The 26,323-nt window shown below is 45.9% G+C and overlaps 1 protein-coding gene across 1 annotated transcript; it reads left to right on the forward strand.

Moving 5' to 3' along the window:
• Positions 1-502: 502 nt before the first annotated feature.
• On the forward strand, positions 503-24,638 carry LOC146205131 (carboxypeptidase Q-like). The gene is made up of 4 exons (XM_084586827.1): positions 503-996; positions 16,950-17,199; positions 17,907-18,010; positions 24,041-24,638. Exons 1-4 carry the CDS (start codon positions 505-507, stop codon positions 24,614-24,616), a joined length of 1,422 nt encoding a protein of 473 aa, XP_084442953.1. The 5' UTR covers positions 503-504; the 3' UTR covers positions 24,617-24,638.
• The last annotated feature ends 1,685 nt before the right edge of the window (positions 24,639-26,323 follow it).

Consider the following 26,323-nt stretch of genomic DNA (forward strand, 5'->3'; position numbering starts at 1 on the left):
AAGGCAGGGACTCAAACATCTGTGATGGGTACCGTAAGCATTAGAAATGTTGTACAGACGTCAACCGAGGTCTTGTCGCTATACTTAGATTAATACATTTGCATTCAGACATCCCTTCGTGCTTGCGCCTACCTATATATTGTCATCCCCGTCTGTAAAAGGATGTGTTGCATGGAATAAATGGGAAATTTCTTGAAGAGGTTTCCATAATTTATGGTCATCGGTGAAGAAGGGTGCCGCTATTCAAAACAGTTAACCGCTGCAGTTCTTCTATGCTTACATTTCACTTAGTGGGCACTCAACTTGTAGAAGACGCCTTCTGAAGGCTGGTGGAGAGAGATAATCTCTCGAGGCGTGCGTTGTGCTTGCTTAGGCCAGTCTCAGAGATAGCCAATTTGTCCGTTCAGCAGAGCCAGCAGGTTAGCGGCCGCGCTATCGGTGCTGCCAGGTGAGCCTTAAAAAAACAGCAGCTACTTCGTTGGCCAGCCAGTGCGAACGACTGCCATGGGGCGCCCCGTTGTCTTGCTCTCGCTTCTGCTGGTCGCGACCTGGGCGTCCGGGGAGCAGGTGTACACCTGCAATGGCACGGAGCTCTTGTCCGCGGAGCTCCTTGCAGAGATACGCAGCTACGCGCCGGTGGTGCAAAACATTGTCGATTTCGTGATGCATGGTCCCGAGGGGAACCGTACTTACGAGGAGCTAGCCAAGTTCGTAGACCAATTCGGTGCTCGAATTTCGGGATCTCGGAACCTGGAGAACGCCATCGACTACATGGTGGAACTGCTGGGGCGCCAGCGGCTGGACCGCGTGTACACGGAGCGTGTGGCTGTGCCTCACTGGGTGCGCGGCAACGAGTCGGCATGGATCGTCCGGCCCCGGATGCAGAGGCTCAACATGCTGGGCCTCGGCGGCAGCGTAGGCACTCCTCCTGGCGGCATCATCGCTCCCGTGCTCGTCGTCAGATCCTTCCGTGAGCTTCACATCAACGTTTCCAAGGTTAGATAGCGCGCATATTGAGGCTTGGTGCGGCGTAGTAATGAAATACGCCATCAGGACGGGACCGGAAATTCATGCTTGTTCGCGCACTTCTGTCCTGTGAGTGCTGTTCCTTACAAAATTAAGACAGATACTATTTCAGCGTGAGAGCGGTGTGATCCGGTCTTGCCCAAGCAGCACCCGCTTCTCCCACGTTCTCTCCCAATGCATTAACTGTGTAAGCTCGTTCTCGCTTATTCATATACCACCTGCGCTGTTTTTGTCTAATGCTGCCATCATGTTGACATCACGTGTATCACGCGATGAGTTCCTGCGATATAATACAAGTTGGAAATATACCACATCAACACGAACGAATACTCTCGCCATCTTTCAGTGTAGAGACGTGAAATTTTCGGTTACGCCCCTTTTTTATTGCAATTTTGGAAGGTGCGCAAGAGATAATGGTAAGTATTGGCGGTCACATGTAATCCGCCTCGTCTCTACAATAAATTTACTTGTGGTTGAGTTTCTCGACGAATCTACTTTTCACTTTTTTCTTCCAACAGTTCAGCGGTTACTAACATTGTGAGTGTGGTTGAGGTCACGAGACGTACAAAAACTGCTTTGTAATGGTTGTTTCCTTATGGTGAAGTCCAATCGCAGGGCTGGAGCACTTCCAGAGCAACGTTTTCTGCTCCTTTCGGAGCAATTGTCTTCTAAACGCAGATTCGGAACACGGATCGCGTATTCAAAACGCAGAAGAGGAGCAATCGTCGAGCCAAGGTCGCTCCGTGGAGCAGCCGGAAATTTGCGTGGCGCACTCCTTCAGCGGCGCTCTCCATTTCCGCTCGCTTGTCGCCTCGGCCGCGCAGGTTCTGCCTTCCGTACTTTTTAGCGGAAGATCAGTACTTGCCGCCGCGATGCAATTTCCCGTCGTGAACTAGTGCTCTCTCTTGGAGAGCAGCTTCATTTCAAAGGCCGACAGCAAAACTGTCTGTGTGTGCTTCAATTTCGTAAACTCCAAGCCATTCAATTACTGTCATGCTTGGGCGGCTGAAAACGGCGCACCGCGACTGTTTTATTCGAAAAACTGTCGAGGAACTGTTACCGTGTGCGCTCGCGTTTCACTGTGCGACCATGAATGAAATTATCGCGTAGATTGTTGATGTCAACATCTCAAGAACCAACGGGAGCAACTTAGATACGTTACACGTTTGAACACAGACGATACGACCCGTAGTACATGAGGCGCAGACAAGCGCAAGGAATGACAGGTTTTTTCTCCGTCAGGTCGCGAGCGCCACCTACTTGCTCCGGCTGGAGCACGAGTGTTCGAAACGCAGAGTCGGAACGCATGCTCTCCACGCTCGGGCGCTCTGTCGCGGAGTGTACGGGTCGCTCTGGTTCTGTGATTGGAATGCACCATTACTCTCTGTCATTCCAGCTCCAGAGACAGGCTGGCAAAGGAGTGGGAGCAAACTAAAGCGACAGAGCAGTTATTACACGCTCAGCTATATGTCTCACATGACCTTAAACCATACAGCCACTGGTCGTCTGGTAAAACATAAACTTTAACGGTCATAAAATGCATTCAATTTATTGTGGATTATCCCAAAGAAAGAACATGCAACCAAAACTTTGTTGTCATCGCAACTTCAATTTGTGCGAAATGATCTGACTTTGCGAGCTTCCCATCTTGATCATCCGTCCTTCAGACACAGTTTAAGTAAATCTTGAAAACTCAAGCGTTCTCAGCACCAAGATCTGCAATGAAAATTCTCAAGAATGAAGTCAACGCGAAGCCTGGAGACAATGGCCACCACAGCGCTTCATTAACCTATCTTTCTAGATTACCAAAGAGGCTGGAGCTGATGTAGATAGCGAGTTCTCATACAACGTAATTACGACCAAAGAAATATGAAGGAGAAGCATCACGGAACATGAGTAAGCAACACTGGACCAAGCGACACCTAAGGAGCCAGTGAGGCCTCATTGTCTCTCGCTGTGTGAGTTCAGTGTTGTTCAGTGAGTTCAGTGAGTTCAGTGTTCAATGGGCTGAGTTCCTTGACAACAAAAAGGTGGTAGTCAGTCAGCGGCCTTGCTGTCGTCAATATTTCTTTTTCGGCGTATTGTTTTGCGCTGCTATATACAGATTCAATTGATGGTACAGCTTTAATGTCATTCGGAATTACTCTTCAACATCATCGTAATTTCCAGTGAAGGATACAATGTTTCTACAACTATCACACAAATTATTAACATTCTTCAGATGTTCGCTACTACATTTGGCGATTCTCAGACTACTCGCAATAGTCACAAGCCTGGGACATCGGTCTACTTTTTGCTTTTGTTTGCTGCTTGGCATTCATAATGCGAAAGTTTTTTTTTCTAATTAAGGTGGCTGAATGCGCTGTTAGTTGTCGCTTCTCAGGATGACGCTCGCATGAGCTTTCTGATAAGGGGTTTATCGTTTCCAAAACAATTGTCTGCGCATGTTGAGTCTCTCACGGAACTTTTCTTTATAAACGATATTTATTGCCCCAGGGCATCAGAGGGGTATGTAATGAAGATGAATAAATTATTACATTAATGGAAAGAGTTTTGCTTTTTTTATGGAGTCCAGGAGTGAGCAGTTATGGGGTCCCGGTGCCCAGGCAATATATGCAGCAGGAGTTTTCGGTGACCCACTATCGTCAGGTGCCGGATTCTTGTCGGTCTCAGTGCTGGGTAGGCCCACAGCAAGTGGTGAATGTCGGCTTCAATGTTTTTACATTTGCGTATCCGACGCCCTGAGCGAGGATATAAATGTCGGAAATGAGGCCACGTTTGGGTGAGGAGAGGAGTAGGGGCAAACGCGACCCGAATCCTCCAAGGCGTAACCTCCTCTTCACGGGTGAGACCGCGGGGAAGGATTATCGCATACGGAGGGATAAGACCACGAGTGGCTCCGGACATGTTCCTTTTGTGATAAAAGGCGACTATAGTATTGTCCAAATTAAGGAGCCGAGGCTGTGATGAGCCCGGGGTAACTTGACGAGTAGCTAAATTTGCATAGCTTTGAAAAGAAGGCAGTTGGTCCAATGGAACCCACTCTGATACGTATAGATTGCAGGTGGCGTGCCACGAGCTGGTGGACGTCGTGACACATTGCTGGATAGCGGTTGGCACGTCAAAGAATAAGTACTGACGAAACTTTTCGCCGGGAAACTTCGCCATATTCAGTTCAGTTCAGTCGTTCAGTCGTGTCCGGCTCTTCGTGACCCTATGGACCATATCACGTCACGCTTTCCGGTCTCACAATCTTCCTAACATCACATAACTTCATCTGCAGCGCCTCGATGATGCCATCTAACCATCGCGTTCGCTGCCTACTCCTTCTCCGCGGCGACCCTCAACCTTTCCCAACATCAAATCTTTCTCCAGCGACCCCTCTCTTCTCATCAGATGACCAAAGTAGCTGAGCTTTAACTTTAGAATTTGACCCTCCAATGAGCAGTCAGGGTTTATGGTCAACAATATCGACTGATTTGATCTTCCGGCAGTCCAAGGAACTCTCAAGAGTCTCCGCCAGCCCCACAATTCAAACGCGTCAATTCTACGGCGGTCAGCCTTCTTCACAGTCCAACTCTCGCATTCATACATCACAACTGGAAAGACCACATCACGAGTTATACGGATCTCGGTTGGCAGACTAATGTCTCTGCTCTTTACTAGGCGGTCAAGGCTAGCCATGGCTTTCTTTCCCAGAAGCAGGCATCTTCTAATTTCATGGCTACAGTCTCCTTCCGGGGTAATCTTGGAGCCCAAGAATAGAAAATCTGTCACAGCTTCCATTTCTTGTCCCTTGATGCTCCAGGACTTGATAAAGCAAGAGGCCATGATCTTTGTCTTTGTAATGTTCAGTTTAAGCCAAAACTTCTCACTCTCTTCTTGTACACGCATCAGAAGTCTCTTGAGTTCCACTTCACGTTCTGCCATTAAAGTGGTATCATCATCATCATCATCATTATTATCATCATCATCATCATCATCATCATCATCATCAGCAGCAGCAGCAGCAGCAGCAGCAGCAGCAGGAGCCTGATTATACCCACTGCAGGGCGAAGGCCTCTCCCATATTTCTCCACTTAACCCGGTTCTGTGCAAGCTGCATCCACTTGACCCCTGCGAACTTCTTAATCTCATCCGCCCACCTAACTTTCTGCCGCCCCCTGCTACGTTTTCCTTCCCTTGGAATCCAGTTTGTTACCCTCAGCGACCATCGGTTATCCTCTCTTCGCACTACATGTCCTGCCCATGTCCATTTCTTCTTCTTAATTTCCACTAGAATGTCGGTAACTTGAGTTATTTCTCTGACCCACTCTGCACGCTTTCTATCTCTTAATGTTACCCCTACCATTTTTCGTTCCATAGCCCTCTGGGTTGTTCTCAACTTAAGTAGAACTCTCTTGGTTAGCCTCCACGTTTCAGCCCCATAGGTGAGTACAGGCAAGATGTAACTGTTGTATACTTTCCTCTTGAACGATACCGGTAAGCTGCTAGTCATAATCTGCGAGTGCTTGCCAAATGCGCTCCATCCCAATCTTAATCTTCTTGTTATTTCCTTTCCATGGTCCGGATCTGCGGTTACTACCTGTCCTAAGTAGACATATTCGTCCACTACTTCCAGTATTTCGCTACCTAATGCAAACTGCTGTTCCTGCCCGAGGCTGTTGAACATTACCTTAGTCTTCTGCATATTGATTTTCAAGCCTACCTTTCTACTTTTCCTGTCTAGGTCATCAATCATTATTTGCAGTTCATCCCCCGAGTTGCTCAGCAAGGCAATGTCATCAGCAAATCGCAGATTACTGAGGTATTCTCCATCTACCCTTATCCCTAACTGCTCCCATTCCAAGTCTCTGAATACTTCCTCTAAACAAGCCGTGAATAGTACTGGAGAGATTGTGTCTCCTTGCCTAACACCTTTCTTTATAGGAATTTTGTTACTTTCTTTATGCAGAATGATGGTTGCTGTGCAGCCACTATATATATCTTCCAGCACTTTCACGTACGGCTCGTCTACCCCCTGATTTCGCAATGCCTGCATCACCGCCGAGGTTTCAACTGAGTCAAATGCTTTTTCGTAATCAATGAATGCTATGTATAAGGGCTGGTTATATTCCGAGCATTTTTCTATCACCTCATTGATGGTATGGATATGATCGATAGTAGAGTACCGTTTCCGAAACCCTGCTTGATCCTTTGCTTGATTGCAGTATAAGGTTGTCCTGATTCTATTAGCGATTACCTTAGTAAATACCTTATACGTAACAGACAGTAGGCTGATTGGTCTGTAATTTTTAAGGTCCTTAGAGTCCCCTTTCTTGTGAATGAGGATAATGTTTGCATTCTTCCATGGTTCCGGTACCGTCGATGACACCAGGCACTGCGTATACAGGGTGGCCAGTTTTTCTAGCACGATATCCCCCCCGTCCTTCAGCAAATCTGTAGTTATCTGATCCTCTCCAGCTGATTTCCCCCTTTTCATAGCTTCTAGTGCTTCCTTGACCTCGTCCTTCGTCACTGGTGGAACGTCTGACTGTTTTTACCTACCGCCAATCTCACTACGGTCTTGACTACTTTGGCTACTGTAGAGATCTGTATAGAACTCCTCGGCTACTTTGACTATCTTTTCCATGTTAGTGATGACGTTGCCCGCTTTGTCCCTTATCGCATACATCTGGTTTTTGCCTATGCCCAATTTCTTCTTTTCCGCTTTAAGGCTTCCCCCGTTCTTTACAGCATGCTCAAAGTGGTATCATCCGCATATCTAAGGTTGTTGATATGTTTTCCAGCAATCTTCAGCTGAAGACTCGTCCAGACCGGCCTTCCTCATGATGCACTCAGCATAGAGGTTAAATAGGCAGGGCGACACTATGCAGCCTTGTCTCACTCCTTTCTCAATCGGAAACCAATCAGTAAGACCATGCCCAGTTCTGACTGTGGCCTCTTGCCCTTCATACAGGTTCCTGAGGAGACAGATGAGGTGAATTGGAACTTCCATCTCTTGGAGAGCTTGCCACAATCTACTGTGATCTACGCAGTCAAACGCTTTCGCATAATCAATAAAGCAGAAGTAGATGGATTTCTGGAACTCTCTTGTTTTTTTCATGATCCAGCGAAGGTTGGCAATCTGGTCTCTAGTTCCTCTGCCCTTGCGAAACCCAGCTTGCACGTCCGGAAGCTCCCCATCCACATACTGCTGCAGCCTACATTGGAGGAATTTCAGCATCACCTTGCTAGCATGCGAAATAAGCGCGATCGTGCGGCAGTTAGAACAATCTTTGGCACTGGCTTTCTTTGGAATGGGGATGTAAACTGACCTGCAATCCTGTGGCCACTGCAGGGTTGTCCAAATTTGCTGACATGATGTATACAGAACTTTAACAGCGCCATGGTTGAGGCTTTGAAGCAACTCAGCTGGAATGCCATCAATTCCGCTAGCTTTGTTCTTAGCAAGGCTGGATAAGGCCCATATTCAACTTCGCTCTTCAGGATGCCCGGCTCGAGATCAGTAATTCATGATCGAGATCACATGTCTGGAAAAGTGTGCGCACTTCGAACGACCACGTGTTTCGTCCACCATCCGATTGCAGCGGTGCAACTTCGCCCTCTAAGCGGTTTGCCGATGGTTCTGGTGACATAAGGGAGCCGTGAGTGATTTCAGCAGTTATCGGGCTGCCCAAATTTTCAAAAGTGTTTATCTATATCAGCCCGTTGGTAATTTATCAATGTCGCTTCAGAAATATTTTAGTAGAATTGTTCACATCTTTCATCCTCAGCATTACCTTGTTAAGAAGGTTTGAAGAGTTTCTGAATAAAAATATGGTACTAGCCTCAAGTAAACTGAATAACATTCGGATTCATGTTGCAGCCTGTCTAGTATTAGTTTCACGTCGAAAATGTAACACTGGTTAAAGTATTCGTTAACATAATGCAGAATAGTTTCAATAGAAAAATGGTCCCCTTGATATGCGCGTCATCCCTCATAGCCTAGGTCGCTGTGGTACTTTAAACCATATTAACCAACCAACCATAGTATGCTTTTTATCACATGTTAAATTTTCTGGAATGTGAAAATATTCACTGCTATTCATGTCTCTCACAGATCATCAGGAACATTCATTTCGTGCCCATGGATGAACACCTGGTTCAGGTTGGTTAACAGTTGCATCGCTGTGGAAATGCTGAATTAAATGTACATTAAAACAGGAGAAATGCCAAGCTGAAAACTAAACGCACAACAAACCTGTTGTGCCGTGGGATGCGGAAGACGATTCTTCCGGGCTTCTTGCGCTTTAGTGATGCTCTTGTGGCAACACAGCACACAGCAGCAGATGCCGATGCCTGACATCGGCTGAAAAAATTACATTTGGAGCATTTGTCATTCTCATACATCGGAACTGTGCAAACGGGCGAATCGTGCGAAAGCGGCTAAGCAATGAAATTATGAAGAGGGTAAATAAGCTTTCCCGAATCTCGCGTGCTAAAGGTTGGTTTTCTACATACAATACGCGAAACGCCGCGGTGGTGCAGTTACTGCTGCGGTTATAGGCCGCTAGACTGGTGTGCCCAAGGATGCGAGATTGAATCCTGGCCGCGGCGGACGCTTTGCGATGGAGGGGGAAAGTAAGGCGCCAGCGTACTGTGCTATGAAAGTGAACGCTAAGGAACCCCAGGTGGTCGAAAATTTCCGCAGCCCTCTCCTACAGCGTCCTCATAGCCTGTCTCGTATTGGGAGGTTAAACCCCGTAAATCATAAACCGAACCCTAACCACTGCGCCACCGCTGTGAGGCACAAGACTGTTTCGCAAAGCATGCTGGGTACTCTGACTTCCGGTTCACTCGACGAAGGAGTGCGTATACTGCGCTGTGCTTGAATTGCGCCGCGGTAAACCTTGAATAAGTGAGAATGAAATCTTAAAAAAGGTTCGCATGATCTCAGTACATTATTACGTGCATGCTTAACGTTAGTACCCGAAAATAGGGACGAAAAAGCGTTGTAAATGCTACCGTTTCAGCCAGTATCGTTTGTTTGTTCGGAAGTTTAACATAATACTTTTATTATTACATATATCGTGCAGCCGCCAGATTGGTGCAAAATATATAATAAAGTAAACACTTTTTGGAGGTACTGCGCTGCGAGGAGATAAACATTTGGACGGCCAGCAGCCGTAGCCTAAAACGAGCTCGTGCTGCGCGACTTGTGGCTGCGACGGCGAAGAGCTGAACGCATACAAATTCCAAGAGGACTTTTTGTATTGTTTTTACTGTGTTTACGGACCTTTCTACGCTGCACAGCACTGGAGCGGCAAGGGTTTCTTGCCGTGCGATGAACTCTCGCAGCGTGCAAGCACACCGCGTTTTAGTATATCAACGTAAATTGTCACGTGGGGTTATTAACGGCGCGTCGTGCTTTTCCGCCCGAAGCTGTAGATTTACTTACCAGTGCTTCACAACCTTAGGAGGGAGAACAACCTTAGTTCCATGTTATTGACTGCTGAAATCCTGATTAAATTCTGCAGAAGCCGGCATGCCTAGCAACTGTGTCATGCATAACGTTATATATCAACCAATTAAAACGTTGCGATTATCATGAAAGAAAGTGCAATTGAATTTTATTTCACCTGGAAATATGCGACTGCATGACGTTTATGTTTCATTTTCGGCACTTCTGTGTTCAGTCTGCATGCTTGTATTAGGCTCCAACATGCATCAATAAGTGTAAATGGCTGAAAACATGTGCTAATGTGTGTCAAGGACCTGAATGTGCTAGCAATTCTAGGCCTCGGTGGCCATAGCTAATCCAGCAGTAAGAGATACCTGCGGGTCTTTGGTGCAGGTGACAGAACCCACTTATAAACAAAATTGATCAGTCATGGTGGTGTGCGATATTTCAAGCCATTTACATACAGCTGTTGCAGCTCTTCATGTACGCAAATCTCATGCTTGATCCCCAATTCTCATTGCTGCATTATGTGGATGAAAACAAAGTATTAAAGCAAATATTTTGTCTTTATGACCCCTTGAAATATCTGGCAGCTTCGGAATGTAAAACATTTGCAGATGCTTCCCATCATGGTGTGTTTGGTTAGGCTCATGAAATTTAACATCCCAAAATGACTGAGGCTATGACACCGTCGTGGAGAGCTCCAGAAATGTCGACCACCTCGGGTTCTTTAACGTGCACTGACATCGCACAGCACACGGGCGCCTTGCTTTTCACCGCCATCGAAAAGTGGCCGCAGATGCCTGGATTCGATCCCGCCTCCTTGGGTACAGCAGTCGATCACCCTAAAAACTTCGCCATATCGGTCGGGTCATCACGGTATATAGGCAACAGCCTGTAGCCATTTCCCTTTTCTGTGCTTTGAGCTCGGTGCCTGGTTAAACGTGAGCTGTCAGCTCCTATGAATGGCACCTTGGCGGCTGATGCATGCACATAGAAATGTGGAAAATGTATAACATGCATTTTATTCAACGTGTTCAAGGTGAGGCAGGTAATTACGAACAGCAAGGCAAAATGTGAGCTTTTCTTGTGGTTCTTCCTAATAAAAACCTGAAATTAAAGATACGTCTTAAAGCTTGCTGTACAGCTTTGCTACAGGCACCACACGAGAAGCAAAGTTGGGCACAAGGACAAACAAAAGAAAACAGCCGAAGGTAAAAGTAACCCTTGATACAGGCAGCTTTATTTTACAACTGTGAAATGTGAAAGTTTCTCCGCTATTAATGATAAACCCTTCTTGTGGTGTAGGTAATAACACCTTATATGACCGTTTTCTCCAAAACTTTTTGCAGTATGTTTTCTATAGCATGTAATAAATTAGTCAAAGCAGGCCTGTGAGGGAGAAATTGTAAATTGCAACAAACTGCATGGCACTGCATATAGAAAATATAGTTTGAACAGATTTTTGACGAAGAAATACTTAGCCGCAACGAAATATATGGTACAGTGTACAGAGATCTTCCTTCGACTTTTTCAGAAGCCACAGAAGCTTGACAAGAGTCAGTTTCAACATTTGTATACAACTTAATTTGACTGTTTTTTTTCATAATGTTGAACCAACTAATTGGTCGTTTTAATTTTGGCGTGTTACTATGGCACAGCTTGAATTCCCCAATGAACTTAGGTATACCACTGCCGAGACATTGGTGATACCAAAATGTCTGGAATATCTCTGAGTACAGTGTCTTCCCAGGCTTTCAAACTTAACAATTTATAGCTATTTTATGAGCAATTTGAGCAATTTTCTACTCCTCCCCCTAATGAACCCAAGCGCTACTTGCTAGGCCAACCACTACCTACCTTGCCGTCTTGCACTTCTTGAGATAGGTACGCTGCCTCTTAGCGATGACTTCAATCACAACGGATTTTAGGATCTTTGTACTTTTATTTATAAAACTTGTCTTACTATTGTGACGGGAGATGCGATGTATCTTAAAACACTTGATGAAGATGGCAGGCCCTGCCTGCCAGTAATCGACTTCCCTTCTGAAGGCCATGCAGAATACCTCTGAAACGAGAAAGGGCACATACTTATTGCAAGCAATAACGCGATAAGATTTATTGCAGTGCTGTGCAATTAATTACATGCAAGTTACATACATAGATCTATACACTTACCTTTCATGTGCATGTTCAGCCCCTAGGCTGTAGTCAGTAAACTCTGCTTTGCTACGCAACAATTTGGTTTTGTAGCGAAAGCTACACTGTGGTAAAAGAAGAAGGAACAGAAAAAAGAAAAATAAAAGGAAAAGAGAAAGAAAAAGGAAAAGAAGAAGAAGAAGAAGAATATAGATAATTCGCTAGTTGGTAGAGGTGAACGACAACAGCGAGGTGCTAGGACAGAAGGTTCGTTCGAAAGTTGTGACGGCGGTGTATACCCCGGAGTTTGACATAGAGACGACGTCATACCACTAAAGTCTTCTACACCCGAATGAGAATGGTCAACGACGAGAGGCAAGGGGTGCTCATACGTGAAGTGATTCTCCTATGGCGTTAATAAAGCTGAAACCATGGAGTGAACTACTACGTGCAAAAGCTATTTATTTACTTTGAAGCCGAACCTAAGCGTAGCCATGATTGCTTCCGCGTAACTCCAGGCTTAACCACAAGCTAAACCACAGCTAACCTTATACCATTTGTGTCAGCTGTCAGTTCCCCTGCGTGCTGTATAAAGTAAGGAAAAAAATTGTTGGACAATGCTGATTGCTATTTTTTTTATTTGTGTTATCTGAAGTGTAGCTTTTCATAACTGGCTGACTCCGATCAATAAAATAATGCTGGTAAATAATTTTTATTTCTTCATAACGTGATAACCTTGTCTGTAACCCTCTCCATCTGTATACGGGCCATGAATAAACCTAACTGCACTATTCGGGCCCGCACGAGCATGAAATTTTATCGCAACATATTCCTTGCACTTTCCAGGCACATGCAGCGTGCTCATACTGATTGATCTACTCGCGAAACATGTTACATTACTATGGCATTAAGTTACCAAATAAGTTATCACATAACAATGCAGAAACTTTACAAGTTCTCGCAAAATACATACGTTGACACCGCGGCCTGCAGTCAGGCAACGAGACCTTCGACCGGCAGCTGATGGAAGCATACATAAGCCTTGATTCGAGCAGCTCGGTGGAGCCCAAATGTCTGACGAAAAATTTTTCAATTGCTTAAAATGCCTCATCACGCTGTATCAATGTGGAAGAGTATTCTTGGTTTTTATAAATGTTCTTCCAAACATATTACAGTTTAATCAAATTGTTCGCTGATGACTGTGGGGTATGCAAAACAATTAAGACTCGAACTCATCAAGAAGAAGTGAATGCTAATCTACAAGCAATAGAAAATTGGTGCGCTAAGTATCAAATGGTGCTTAACTGTGACAAATTCGCAGTTATGTCTGCTACTGGGAAGAAGATATACATTTACTCCATCGGAGGTAAGCTAGTTATAAGAGTACAACTGAACAAGTATCTCGGTTTTACTTTCCTTCCGACCTACGCCGGAATACGCACATGGCTAATGTAAGCTCCAATGTACACAAGGTAATTGAGGGGCCATATTCGTAAAATCCGCAGTGCGACTCGCGATGTAAAAATACTCACTTATGACGCCTGATAAAACCTGTAATTGAATATGGAAAAATTTCTTGGGATCCGTACAACGCATCTAGCAAAAAAAAAAAAAGAGAAATTGAAAAAAAAATCAGAAATTTGCTTCCCATTTTCCCTACAATTAATATCACCGAACAGATTCACCGAGCGAATTATGTAAATTTGCAAACTTTAACAGTCTTCAGTATCCAACAAAGAAAGGCTGAAGCTTGTTTTCCTTTTAATTCATGCTCACTGTAATATTGTTGCATCACATTATTTTGCAATACGCCCTAATGAGGATATCGCCATAGCATGCATATTCCGACGTCGCCTCCTCATAATGATAGTTTTAGGTACAGATGTTTTCTTCGAGCTATTAAAGAACAGAACATGCTGCCTGATTCTATGGTAATAAAATTGTTGCCTCGATCAATTTCTAGAAAGTGTGAAATGCATACCTGGACCATAGTACACCAATATAATAGCTCTGCCTGCGTTTTCTGATTTCCTGCAAGATTTTTGTTCCTTCATGTCCAGTTCATTTTCTAGTGTTTTGCGTTATGTCATAGTTGTGAAATGTACCTCCTTTTCTAATGTGCATTTATTCAGTTTTCCACTACTATAACAGCCTGAAAAAGCTAACAGTGTCAATAAATAAAATGAATGAAATGACACATATTTCCAAACCTTTTCAAGACATGAAACGACCAATCGCGCTGCTGCTATTGCAAGCGCATAGCCGATGTTGTTCTGGCAAGAATGTGGCGCCTTGGTGGCGCTACGGAAAGGCGCTACGGAATGTGAGAAAACAACATACTCTGCCAAATTCTCTAGTTTTCACAACACTGTCAAACAATTACCGCTAAAAAAAAAATGAGTTTCCCGTGCAGCTTGCCGTAGGTAGTCTGAAAGCGGATCGCAAAGGCCCACTGTTTCTGCCGCTCATTAATCCACGGCACCTGGAACATCCTGCACCCCGTTACAAAGAAGTTACTACAGTTTTAGGCAGCGCACAACACCGCTTTTCCCGCGATGTGCGCCCTTGTATTGACGAAATAAAGGTCGACACCACGCGCCTGCAAGCAATGCCTGTACAAATGAAACCGCAGACACGACCCAGAAGTCGAAATTCATGGGACAAAGCTTCGCCGTGACGTATGTCCGCCGTAGGTTGACCGCTACCTATTCACTTAATGCAGTTAAATGATTTATTACTGATTTTTTTTTCTCTTGCACTTTCGGTTTCAGTTTCAGCCGTTGAGCGACGGATATGACGTTGTGCATGCGCTTTGATGACGTGGTGATAAACTGACGTATAACCATCGCTTATTTTTTTGTGATTTTAACTTTAAGGTGGCCTTGCGTGAGCCTTGGTGCGAAAAAAATCAACTAAACATCGATAAATATACTGCAATTTTTATATATCTCATGCCCTCATGTACACGACCCATTGACCTTGCACGACCTCAGCGCATCTAGGGCGTCACAGTCATCTTTCGACGGCTGGAACTGAAGCTGCAACTTCATGGAGAAAAAAGTAATGAATTATAAATTACTGCCTGCTTTTCCGCGCGATCCATGTCGCTAGACGTGCTCGATGAATGTGCGGTGCATCACTCCTTAGTCAGAATACACAACGAAGATTTAGTGTCCCCACTCCTCTAAGTATCGACGAAAACGTTCGTGCGATATTTGCTTCCGCATTCACTCGATGGAATCTGACGATTTGGTAGATTTTCTTTAATCCAGAACAACTTGTGCGTTGTAAGTATTGTCTTGTGGGCTATAGCTACTTCGCAATGAATGAATATTTAAGGTGCGCATGGCGCTAAATAAGGCATCACCGTGTTTTTATTTTCAGCTAAATTTTGAATCCCAAATTTGGCCCTAGTGGGGCACTCAATAAGGGCGAAGGGGAGGAGGTGGGGGGGGGGGGGGACGTCAATGTATAGTTACATACATCACACCGATAAAATGATAAAATAACGCCTGTTGCAGATTTAAGTATGTGCTGGGAGTAATGCATGGAAACTTGTTTTTATTTTCACGTTTGCACTGAAATTTTTTGCATTCATCGGCACTGAATGGAACACCACCCAAGGATACAATTCGTTCTTGGCTCTTACATATTGAAAATGCGTGCTGAGGCTGTGGAGATATCAAGCATTTCCCCAAAATTTCATATTGCACGTCACCGACAACTTCTGCATGCCTGTCATTTGTCAACATGATTTTTGCAGCTACTTAATGACTTGGTGTGACCAAAGAGAGCCTTTCAGATACTTGTTTCACTGCGGATCTCGATGTTAACCGCTTGGAAGAATAAACCAAAGGTTCAGCTCACCCACGGAACGCTACCTGTGCAGGGCCGAACATTGGCAAGTGTCAAAACACGATCGACAGGCCTTTGTTTATCAACAGATATGTTCCATTGAAACGCCCTCAAAAACTCCATTTTATTTTGTGACACACGAAGTAAAATTTTAATGAATAGATTTGTTCCCGATAAATCTATCTGGGCCATAATAGTTCTTCAGAAGTACAGCATGTATGTATTGCGCACGTGAAGTGAGGTTGGCGCGTGCAGTACGCGGAAATCAATTTGACATCGCAGGAAGACCTTTTAACTTTGGTGTCATCTTTTTACTCCAGCAGCGCTGCTTCATCACAGCCAAAACGTAATTCTAGACAGCGTGCAAGTAACTTGCTCTGCAGCGTCCTATAGCAAGAAAAAAAAAAAAAAGCTTAAGACAACAGTTTCAGTGTCAAACCTGCGCGTAGAGATGTTATGGCTCCCTGAATGCGGCGATAGCACTTCACGTAGCCAAGTTGGCAGGCAGCTGCGGCCGTCACATTGCGATTTTAAGCATATCTCTAGAAACTGCAATCCTTCAGAACATTGAAACTGAGATAAAAACGCTATGCCCAAAAGAGAAAGCTTACAACCCGTAGACCGGCGCAGCCACACACAGGCTATTCGTATCCTCCGGCTTATACGCTAAGGTATTTTAAAGCCTAGTGAAGCTCTGTGTCCGATTTAGGCGCGCCCCTTGGGCAACGCGCATTGCCTATTCTGATATGAGAGTTCGGGCTATCGGTTAGCCTAACATCATCATCATCATCATCATCATCATCATCATCATCATCATCATCATCATCATCATCATCATCATCATCATCATCATCATCAGCCTGACTATACCCACTGCAAGGCGAAGGGCTCTCCCATATTTCCCCAATGAACCCGGTTCTGTGCTAGCTGCATCCACATAACCCCTGCGAGATAACGAGTTAGCCTAACAAATACATGCAAACGAAGAGAATAAAACAATACACGAGCGCTCTCCTTCTCCTTGTTCTAGCTTTGCTGGTATGCGTTGGCCACTGACCATAGTGACGTTAAGAGGCAAAGAGAGATGAGAGTAGGTTTGAGAACTAGCCCTAGTTCGTGGCACAGTCTAACTGAAACCAAGTTAGAGGAGGTCTGTAACTGGATTGCGTGAAGTACCGGTAATCGATGGTTTGTTTTGCTAGCAGAGTGCACTCGAAGGGGTGTGTGGTGACAAGGGTGGGCAGATCAGCCAAGTAAATTTGCAAGGAGAAGGTGGCCACAGCTCGCACGGGACTGATGGCGGCAACGATCAATGATTAGGAACCTTGACCGGCCAGCGAATTTCGTCAACACTAAGCACTTCACGTTCTACGCCCCTGAAAAATGGCGTTAAAGCAAATCGTGTTTCGGAGGCTTTCAGGCGAACGCGAAAAGGTGTCGTCTACTCGGCAAGGGTGCACTCATCCTCGGCTGCTTTCTACCGCAGGCCCGGGGCAAGATTGTGGTGTTCGACGAGGAATACAGCAGCTACGCGTACACTGTGCTTTACCGCGAGAACGGCGCTGTCGAGGCGGAGCGCGTGGGCGCCGTGGCCGCGCTGGTGCGCTCCGTGACACCCTTCTCAATTGGCAGCCCGCATACGGGCTGGATGAACTACGCTAGAGGCGAGCGCCGCATCCCGTGCGCAGCCATCACCCTAGAGGACGCCCAGCTGTTGCGGAGGATGCAGGACAGAGGTGAGTGCCTGCTGCTTTGTCTCTTTACTGTTCTCCTTCATCCTGCACTATCGCGCCATACCTTCAAAGGTGGAGCTTAAGTGTCCTCCATAATTTTTTTCCTCTCCCCAGAGATATGGGACACCGACTGTGAATGTAGCGGCCACAGCAGCCACAATACATGGCTAATAAGCCAACACTCCTGGATTATAATTGTTTTTGGCAAATGCTGTACACATCTCTCAATTCACTGCATAGGCGCATTTTTGTTTCATAATCAGGCGCATGCAATCGAGTTAATCCTTCCTAATCTCTCCAGTAATTTCTACTAAAGACACCAAAAGCGAAATCAAAAGTGGCCGATGTAATCGACGTGGCGTCAATTAAGCCACATTGATGCCACCATGCTGTCTGTGAGAAGAAGTTCCACGTTATAAAGGCGACGAGGAGCGCTCCTATGTTCCTCTGGATAAACGCGCTCAGATTCTCGACAGCAAAGAAGTAAGTAAGCAGTTTGAAAGAGTACAAAAAACAAGCAGAGCATTATATCCTTAGGATACTAAATGTCCGTTTTTTTTTTTTTTTTTTTTTTTTTTTTTTTTTTTTTCATGCGTGGCGCATCGAGATACGCGCACTCAGCTTTCCGGCATTTCGCAGTGCTGAAAACTGCCCGTCGATTCTTTTCGTCGCTTTCTTGAGCTTATTAACCCTTTCTTTTTCCTGCTCAGGAATCGAGCCGTACGTGCACCTGGTAATGGACGCCGAAAACCTGCCCCTGGCCACATCTCGGAACACGATAGCTGAACTGAACGGCGCAACCAAACCTGAGGAGGTGAACGTCACGCTTACCTTTACTAGGTCATGAGATTGCTCGAGCGTTTGCTCGGACGATGTTAAAAGCATGCTGCATAAAGGCATATTACAGGTATGGACTTGACGCGCGTTGCAAGCAGTAGATGAGGGTGTGCCTCTTGGGATATGGTGCCGCGGTTTCTTGTTAAGTATATACCATATATTTATAAATGGCCTGCAGGCAAGGTTTGTTTTTTTATTTTTTTTTTTTTTGTGGATGTCATTTCACGCGTCAGTTTTTCAGCCGGGACATCCTTTAAGCACGCGAACTACAGGCTCTTTTAGAGGACGTAACTTGCCCTAAGAATGAGAAACGGGATACAAAGTAAACATATTGAATAAATCCTCCAATATTAGAACAAAGGCAGGGGAAACAAGGAGGTGGAAAAATAAGGAGAAACCATCTACAAGACAGCATGCACCTGAAGCCGAGTACATGCACGAAGAGCCTCTCGCATGCGCATACGGTAGCCTCTCGCGCCAAGAGTATCATATTTGTTATAGCATGCCGTGGTATCTAATTAGAGTGTTATGCTGAGGAGCAAGTGCCTCTCCATTGCAAGCTTACAACCTATCGTTGGATGCACCCTTTATGATAGAAGTATTGACCTTAGCCATCTTTGAGTTAAACAAGCGCACACCTTCACGCCATGAAAAAGTGAGTTATGTAGCTACCGCACAACTATGGCCTCCGCATCCTGTATTATTACAGTTATTTCGGCATCACTGGTGAGGTCATTGCGGAGTGGAATTTGGCTATAATTGCGCCCATATTGAGACCTGAAAAGCAGCCAACAAGCTCCGCGTCTTTCCGACCCATCTCTGTACTGAGTTGCGTAAGTATAGCGCATGGAGCGGATGATGTACAAACGCACCATATGCTTCATCATCATCAGCCTGACTATACCCACTGCAGGGCGAAGGCCTCTCTCACATTTCTCCACTTAACCCGGTTCTGTGCTAGCTGCATCCATTTGACCCCTGCGAACTTATTAATCTCATCCGCCCATCTAACTTTGTGCCGCCCCTTGCTACGCTTTCCTTCCCTTGGAATACAGTTTGTTACCCTAAGCGACCATCGGTTATCCCCTCTTCGCACTACATGTCCTGCCCATGTCCATTTCTTCTTAATTTCCACTAGAATGTCGGTAACTTGAGTTATTTCTTTGACCCACTCTGCACGCTTCCTATCTCTTAATGTTATCCCTACCATTTTTCGTTCCATAGCCCTCTGGGTTGTCCTCAACTTAAGTAGAACTCTCTTGGTTAGCCTCCACGTTTCAGCCCCATAGGTGAGTATACAGGTAACATGCAACTGTTATATACTTTCCTCTTTAGCGATACCGGTAAGCTGCTAGTCGTAATCTGCGAGTACTTGCCAAATGCGCTCCATCCCAATCTTATTCTTCTTGTTATTTCCTTTTCATGGTCCGGATCTGCGGTTACAACCTGTCCTAAGTAGACATATTCGCCTACTACTTCCGGTACTTCGCTACCTAATGTAAACTGCTGTTCCTTCCCGAGGCTGTTGAACATTACCTTAGTCTTCTGCATATTGATTTTCAAGCCTACCTTTCTACTTTTCCTGTCTAGGTCATCAGTCATTATTTGCAGTTCATCCCCCGAGTTGCTTAGCAAGGCAATGTCATCAGCAAATCGCAGATTACTGAGGTATTCTCCATCTACCCTTATCCCTAACTGCTCCCATTACAAGTCTCTGAATACTTCCTCTAAGCAAGCTGTGAATAGTACTGGGGAGGTTGTGTCTCCTTGCCTAACACCTTTCTTTATGGGAATTTTGTTACTTTCTTTATGCAGAACTATGGTTCCTGTGCAGCCACTATATATATCTTCCAGCACTTTCACGTACGGCTCGTCTACCCCCTGATTTCGCAATGCCTGCATCACCGCCGAGGTTTAAACTGAGTCAAATGCTTTTTCGTAATCAATGAATGCTATGTATAAGGGCTGGTTATATTCCGAGCATTTTTCTATCACCTGATTGATGGTATGGATATGATCGATAGTAAAGTACCGTTTCCGAAACCCTGCTTGATCCTTTGCTTGATTGCAGTCTAAGGTTGTCCTGATTCTATTAGCGATTACCTTAGTAAATACCTTATACGTAACAGACAGTAAGCTGATTGGTCTGTAAATTTTAAGGTCCTTAGAGTCCCCTTTCTTATGAATGAGGATAATGTTTGCATTCTTCCATGGTTCCGGTACCGTCGATGATACTAGGCACTGCGTATAAAGGGTGGCCAGTTTTTCTAGCACGATATCTCCCCCGTCCTTCAGCAAATCTGTAGTTATCTGATCCTCTCCAGCTGATTTCCCCCTTTTCATAGTTTCTAATGCTTTCTTGACCTCGTCCTTCGCCACTGGTGGAACGTCTGACTGTTTTTCCCTACCGCCAATCTCATTACTGTCCTGACTAGTTTGGCTACTGTAGAGATCTGTATAGAACTCCTCGGCTGCTTTGACTATCTTATCCATATTCGTGATGACGTTGCCCGCCTTGTCCCTTATCGCATACATCTGGTTTTTGTCTATGCCCAATTTCTTCTTTACCGCTTTAAGGCTTCCCCTGTTCTTTACAGCATGCTCAATTTTCTCCATGTTATACTTCCTTATATCGGCCACCTTGCGCTTATTGATTAGCTTTGATATCTCGGCCAATTCGATCCGGTCTGTTGGATTGGAAGCTTTCATACTCTGTCGTTTCTTAATCAAATCTTTCGTCTCCTTAGACAGCTTGCCGGTATCCTCTCTAGCTATCCTACCGCCTACTTCTACCGCGCACTCAGTAATGATATCTCTGAAATTATTGTCCCTTGCTTCTAGGGTAATGTCGCCATCCTCGGTTAGAGCTGAATACCTATTTTGTAGCGAGATCCTGAGCTCTTCTGCCCTCCCCCTCACTGCTAATTCGTTGATGGGTTTCTTTCTTACTAATCTGTTGCGTTCCTTCTTCAGATTTAGGTTAATTTGGGACCTCACCATCCTGTGGCCACTGCATCGCACTTTCCCGATTACCTCTAGATCTTGTATAATGGCGGGGGTTGAACACATTATGAAGTCGATTTCATTTTTAGTACCCCCGTTCGGACGTTTTCATCACCATTTCCGGTTCTTCCGTTTGCTGAAGAAGGTATTCATGACTCGTAAGTTATTGCGCTCTGCAAACTCAATTAGTAACTCCGCCCTGCTATTCTTAGAACCAATGCCATAGTCACCTACTGCCTTGTCTCCTGCCTGCTTTTTCCCTACCTTGGCATTGAGGTCGCCCATTAGTACAGTATACTGCGTCTTTACTTTTCGCATTGCCGATTCTACATCTTCGTAGAAGCTTTCAACTGCCTGGTCATCATAACTACATGTAGGTGCATAGGCCTAATTACGATGCCTGCCACCCTCTTATTAATACTATAGAATTCATCTATAGTATTATTATTGACAGGGAAACCTACTTCTACGTTGTCGCCTCTCTGGTAAACCTCGATAACACAGTACATGCCCATCCTTCACTACAGTATATGCCTCATTCGGCCTCCTAACCTCACTAAGCCCTATGACATCCCATTTCATACCCTCTATTTCCTGTAAGAGCACTACTAAACTGGCTTCACTAGCTAGAGTTCTAGCATTAAACGTTGCCAGAGTCAGTTTCCAATGGCGGCCTGTCCAGCGGAGCCAGGCATTGTCGGTTGTTCCGCAGCCGCTGGTGACTGAGGGCCGGGGTTTTGTGGAGCTTATCATGAGATGCTGCGGCCAATTACTGCACCAGGGTGGCCAACTCCTGTTCTGGTGAGGGAGTGCGTTGCCGGAGGTGTTCACCGGCATCGGGTCGCACCCCAAACCTGTTTATGCAATTCCATCGACACGCGGATTTTTTTTTTCCGGTGGAGAATTGCGCGGCACCGGGAGTTGAACCCCGGTCTTCTTGCTTGCGAGGCGGATGTTCTACCGCTACGCCACCGCTGCTACTGGAATCCACCATATGCTGCTACCATATGCTTACTGAGAGCCAAAATGATAATGAACGAGTCTCGCCAAAATAGTTCTGTGATTGGTAATGTTATCGCCATCATCTCATCGTTCAAAGAGGGCCATCATGACGAGCGCATCTCGACAACTGTCTTTCTTGATATCAAGACCGCTTTTGACCTTGTTTTTCACCTTACCATATTCGCATTCTTGGACAGTTGTGGATTCGGAGAGACGTCATACTAGTGTAATAGAAGCTATTTAAAAGAGTGGCAAATTTTTTATTGCGATAGCAATACTGCGCCAGGTTTCGAGCCGTCGCGTATCCCCGGCGGACGCCGTGTTTGACCTTGAACAGTAACCGCTTCAGCCGAGCTCCGCCAGATGGCGGCACCGTCGGCGCGGCGCGCGCTGCAGCGGCGCCGCTGCCGCGCCAAACAGATGGTTCGCCGCTGCTTCGGCCTCGCCGTGTTTGCTTTGTTATGCAGGCTGCTAAAGAGAGGTGTCAGTGACAAGTTGCGGTAAGGAAGCGAAAACGTGCATAAGAGACAGTGGAAGAACGTGAAGAACGTCGTGCTAATTGCGTCGTGCACAAGATGAAGCTCGGCAACAACGTTCTAGCTCTCCGAGTGCTTTCATCTCGTCAGCTACTGATGAACACATGACTGCTCAGGAACGCCGCAATGCCACCAAGCGAAGACAGCGCGCTGAAGAATCGCCGGAAGAACAGTCGTAACCATTGTGTGTCATGTGTTACTCTATAGCCAAATTATCGAACCACACAAGCTTCGCCACAAGCGAACACAGAAGCGTGCCATGCGGCCATTGCTAACGTAATTTACCAGGCTTAACCAGAGCTAAGCCACTGCCATTTTTTTTACCTCCAAGTGGTCCAACTTTCCTGGACGCAACAGGCAAGGGCGCCCCTCGGACAGTTAGTTGCGCTCAGTAATTTTCTGTTCACTGTCACCTTGGTATATATAACCAGGGAACCTACCGCGGCTACATATTACGATTTACGCCGATATCTGCACCAGGAGCACGTTACGGAGAGAGCGTTACGGAACATGCGGATTTACCTCCTCAAGGTCTTCATGTCTCGCCAGAAAAAAAAAAAAATGTGTTACCATGTGCTTCTCTCTCTCACACACACAAACAAAAAGACGATATCTATTCTCCTCCTAGGTGGACGCAACGTTACTAGAACAAACTGGTGGACGGACATTGCTAACGTGCGATTCCAGCCCAGCAATTCCTTGGCATTGTTGTAAATACCGGATTTCCTACTGTACACCATTTATTAAAATATTTCGCTAGAGAACTGCCACGTGCGTGCGTGCGTGTGTGTGTGCAGTCGTGCGCGTGTCTGTGAGGATGGACACTGTTCTGACAAACCATAACTTCTTGCCTACCTGCCCCCGCGAACAAGTATGCATTGGAAAAAAGCCGGTCTTGTAGAACGACAGTATAACAGTGTTTTTATTATTACTGTCCAGAGGCCGCATTATTACTGCCCAGAGTGGCCCATTATCTCCTCAGCGGACCGCAGCGCAGAATGATTAACCTGAGTGATTTCGTACTGTTGGCCTGTGATGTGTAAGTACCTTGCCGTCAGTGGAGCTTCAGTAAGTATAGTCCAGTAGTCGAAGCAGTAATTGAAAAGTGAAACATTTTCATCTGGATCATTTCGAATATCAAGATTTCGGCAGAAACTCTCTTTTTATGTAGCGCTGTTTTAATAGGCCAAAGCAGCTAACGTTCCGTTACCGTAGTTGCTTATCTGTCGTGCGTATCCAGTTGGTGCGCGCGGACTCAATGCCCCGCCCTCACGAGTGCCTTCGCTGGCATCCTGGTTAGGACGTGTACCTGACCCTAAAACTATGTACAGCCCGAAATCCTAAAGGCAATAGATATTGTGGATGCTAGTACGCTTTATTGTTACAAGGCATGGTGAGTGACTGGAAAAGCATGTAGGTACAATGTATGGCATGAGAAAAGAGCAATGGAATCCGGGCGCTTGTAGGTGGTGCTCGTGAGCGGCCACCTGGACTCGTGGGACGTGGGCCAAGGTGCCATGGATGATGGCGGCGGCGCCTTCATCTCGTGGCGTGCGCTGGCGGTGCTTCGTCAGCTGGGTCTACGGCCGCGGCGCACGCTGCGCGCTCTGCTCTGGACGGGCGAGGAGGAGGGCGTGTGGGGCGGCCGCGCCTACTACGAGCGTCACACTGCGCGCGATCTCAGCAAGCTCAACCTGGTCATGGAGTCTGACCTGGGGACGTTCAAGCCGCTGGGCCTCCGGCTCGCCGCCGCTGACCCACGGGCGCGCTGCATGGTGGCCCAAGTGCTGAGCCTCTTCGACGCCATCAACGCCACGCGGCTGACGCTTGGTCCCGATGGGCCCGACATCCAGCCCTGGGTGGACGCCGGTGTGCCGGGCGCCTCGCTTGACACGGACAATAGGGCGTACTTTTTCTTCCACCACACGGACGGTGACTCCATGACCGTGGAGGACCCGACAAACCTGGATCTGTGCACCGCCTTCTGGGCGGCAACCGCCTACATCTTCGCCGACCTAAGCGAGCGCCTTCCGCGCCCATAGACTGAAGCAATAAAAGATTAGGAGTACACAGAAGCAAAAAAAAAAAAAACGCCATTCATTTAGTGTTCACGCAGCCTGTAGTATAGGCACGGGTCCCTACGATAAGGCTTACTGAATGGTGGAAGCAACTGAAATATAAGACATTGGACGCTGTTGTTCGCTTCATCACGAATGTGAACTTTTAATTGACGAAGCAAAAGGCAATATAGACTTCGCAAAGATGATTGCGCATGCAACCTCAAGGTGCCAGCACTTTATACGATATATGAGCGTCCTGAAAGAAAGATGCATCTGGTGCACGAATACGCGTTCGATGTATGACGCGGAAAATTTGGAACAAAACGCATGCTGTCCGTTGCGCTTTCTTTTTCTTTCAGAAAGTGCACCAAGGAATGGCTGTCGTGGAAAGGGAACGAATCGCACATTGGCCATACTTTTTTAAAACAGAACTGTCGAAACACAAACTGAACCAAATACTGTGAGCACCCGAACGCGGAGGCTCCTGATCTGCCAGGGTGGTATATCATGCACCGAGAGCCAATGTCGGCAAACATTGTCATTTGGCTCGAAGTCATACCGATGCGCTGAAAAGCGCATGCAAGTAAGGATATGAAAGCTGCAAATTCATTTAGTTTTCATCGACAGTTATTCAGCAAAATTTGTATGTGTATAAAAAAAGTGTTTGAGGCCGCGGCCACCACCACCGCGTAACGCATTCGGTATAGGTTGATGTGTGTTAAATGCATACGGAGAAGTCTACACGGCCGCTCGCTCGATGTTCGAGATCAAAAGTGAAAACTGTGAAAACAGTGCAGGTAAATAGCGCTGCTTTCTTTTTCTTTTTTTGTCGTGCTCCTAAGCTTTTGACGGATCGAAACATTCAATTTTCGCTTTCGTCGAAGAAGATATTGACATTGCTTTTTTTTTAAATGTATACCTTACGTTCTATCTGGCGTGTGCAGATGCCATCAAAGTGGAAGTATAGTCTACCATTCCAACGTGGGTGTCACCAAACTAAAGCGGAGCCCTAGAGCGGCGAACAGCCCAATTTTTTCCGACGCGTGCTGCGTTTTACTTCTGATGGGAAACTTCCATTATTGCAGGGGCAGATTCATGGTCACTCTTGGAGAAAGCGCTCTTTTGGGAGAAGGGGGAGAGGAAGGGAGAGGTTTCATTTAAACCGTTTACTTCTCTGACCTTTTTTGCTTTATCGAAAATGGTTTCAGAATGATTTGGCAAGTAAAATGTCTCGTCTGCGGCGAACTCCTCCTCCTGTAAATCCGCCACAGAATTAAATCGGCTGGAAGAGTAAATAGACTAGGCAAGGACTTAAATGTTTTTCGCAGTCTGGTTTAACAGTGCAGAAAGAAAATAAGCCGCAATAAAGAGCTGTCTAGGACGCCTAGCGTCTACTGATAGAGCAATCCAATTCTTCTGTGCTAGGTTTCATGAACAGAAATTTGTTATCCGCTACCGTGATCCACTTACTCTTCCCTCCGAAGCCCACATATTCGACGGTGACAAATAGACATACGTAATAGAGCTTCAGTCAAGATTTTGAGCTCAAGAGCACGAAGAAAGGAATCTGCTACAGGAGTAACCACAGTTGCATACTCTGAATCCACAAGGTCTGACGTCAGAAATGCAGATTCTGCTATTCACCTAGCATAATTGTAAGGGATCCAGGTTTAACATCAATTTGAACCA

The sequence above is a fragment of the Amblyomma maculatum genome, chromosome 1 (assembly GCF_055883805.1).
Source record: "Amblyomma maculatum isolate TAMU_Amacu chromosome 1, ASM5588380v1, whole genome shotgun sequence".
Classification (NCBI taxonomy): domain Eukaryota; kingdom Metazoa; phylum Arthropoda; class Arachnida; order Ixodida; family Ixodidae; genus Amblyomma; species Amblyomma maculatum.

Excerpts from the sequence above, each read along its gene's own strand:
- LOC146205131 (XM_084586827.1), top strand. The coding sequence starts at position 505 with ATGGGGCGCCCCGTTGTCTTGCTCTCGCTTCTGCTGGTCGCGACCTGG. Across the intron at positions 997-16,949 it reads TTCACATCAACGTTTCCAAG|GCCCGGGGCAAGATTGTGGT; the intron begins GTTAGATAGCGC and ends TTTCTACCGCAG. Across the intron at positions 18,011-24,040 it reads GCGCAACCAAACCTGAGGAG|GTGGTGCTCGTGAGCGGCCA; the intron begins GTGAACGTCACG and ends GGGCGCTTGTAG.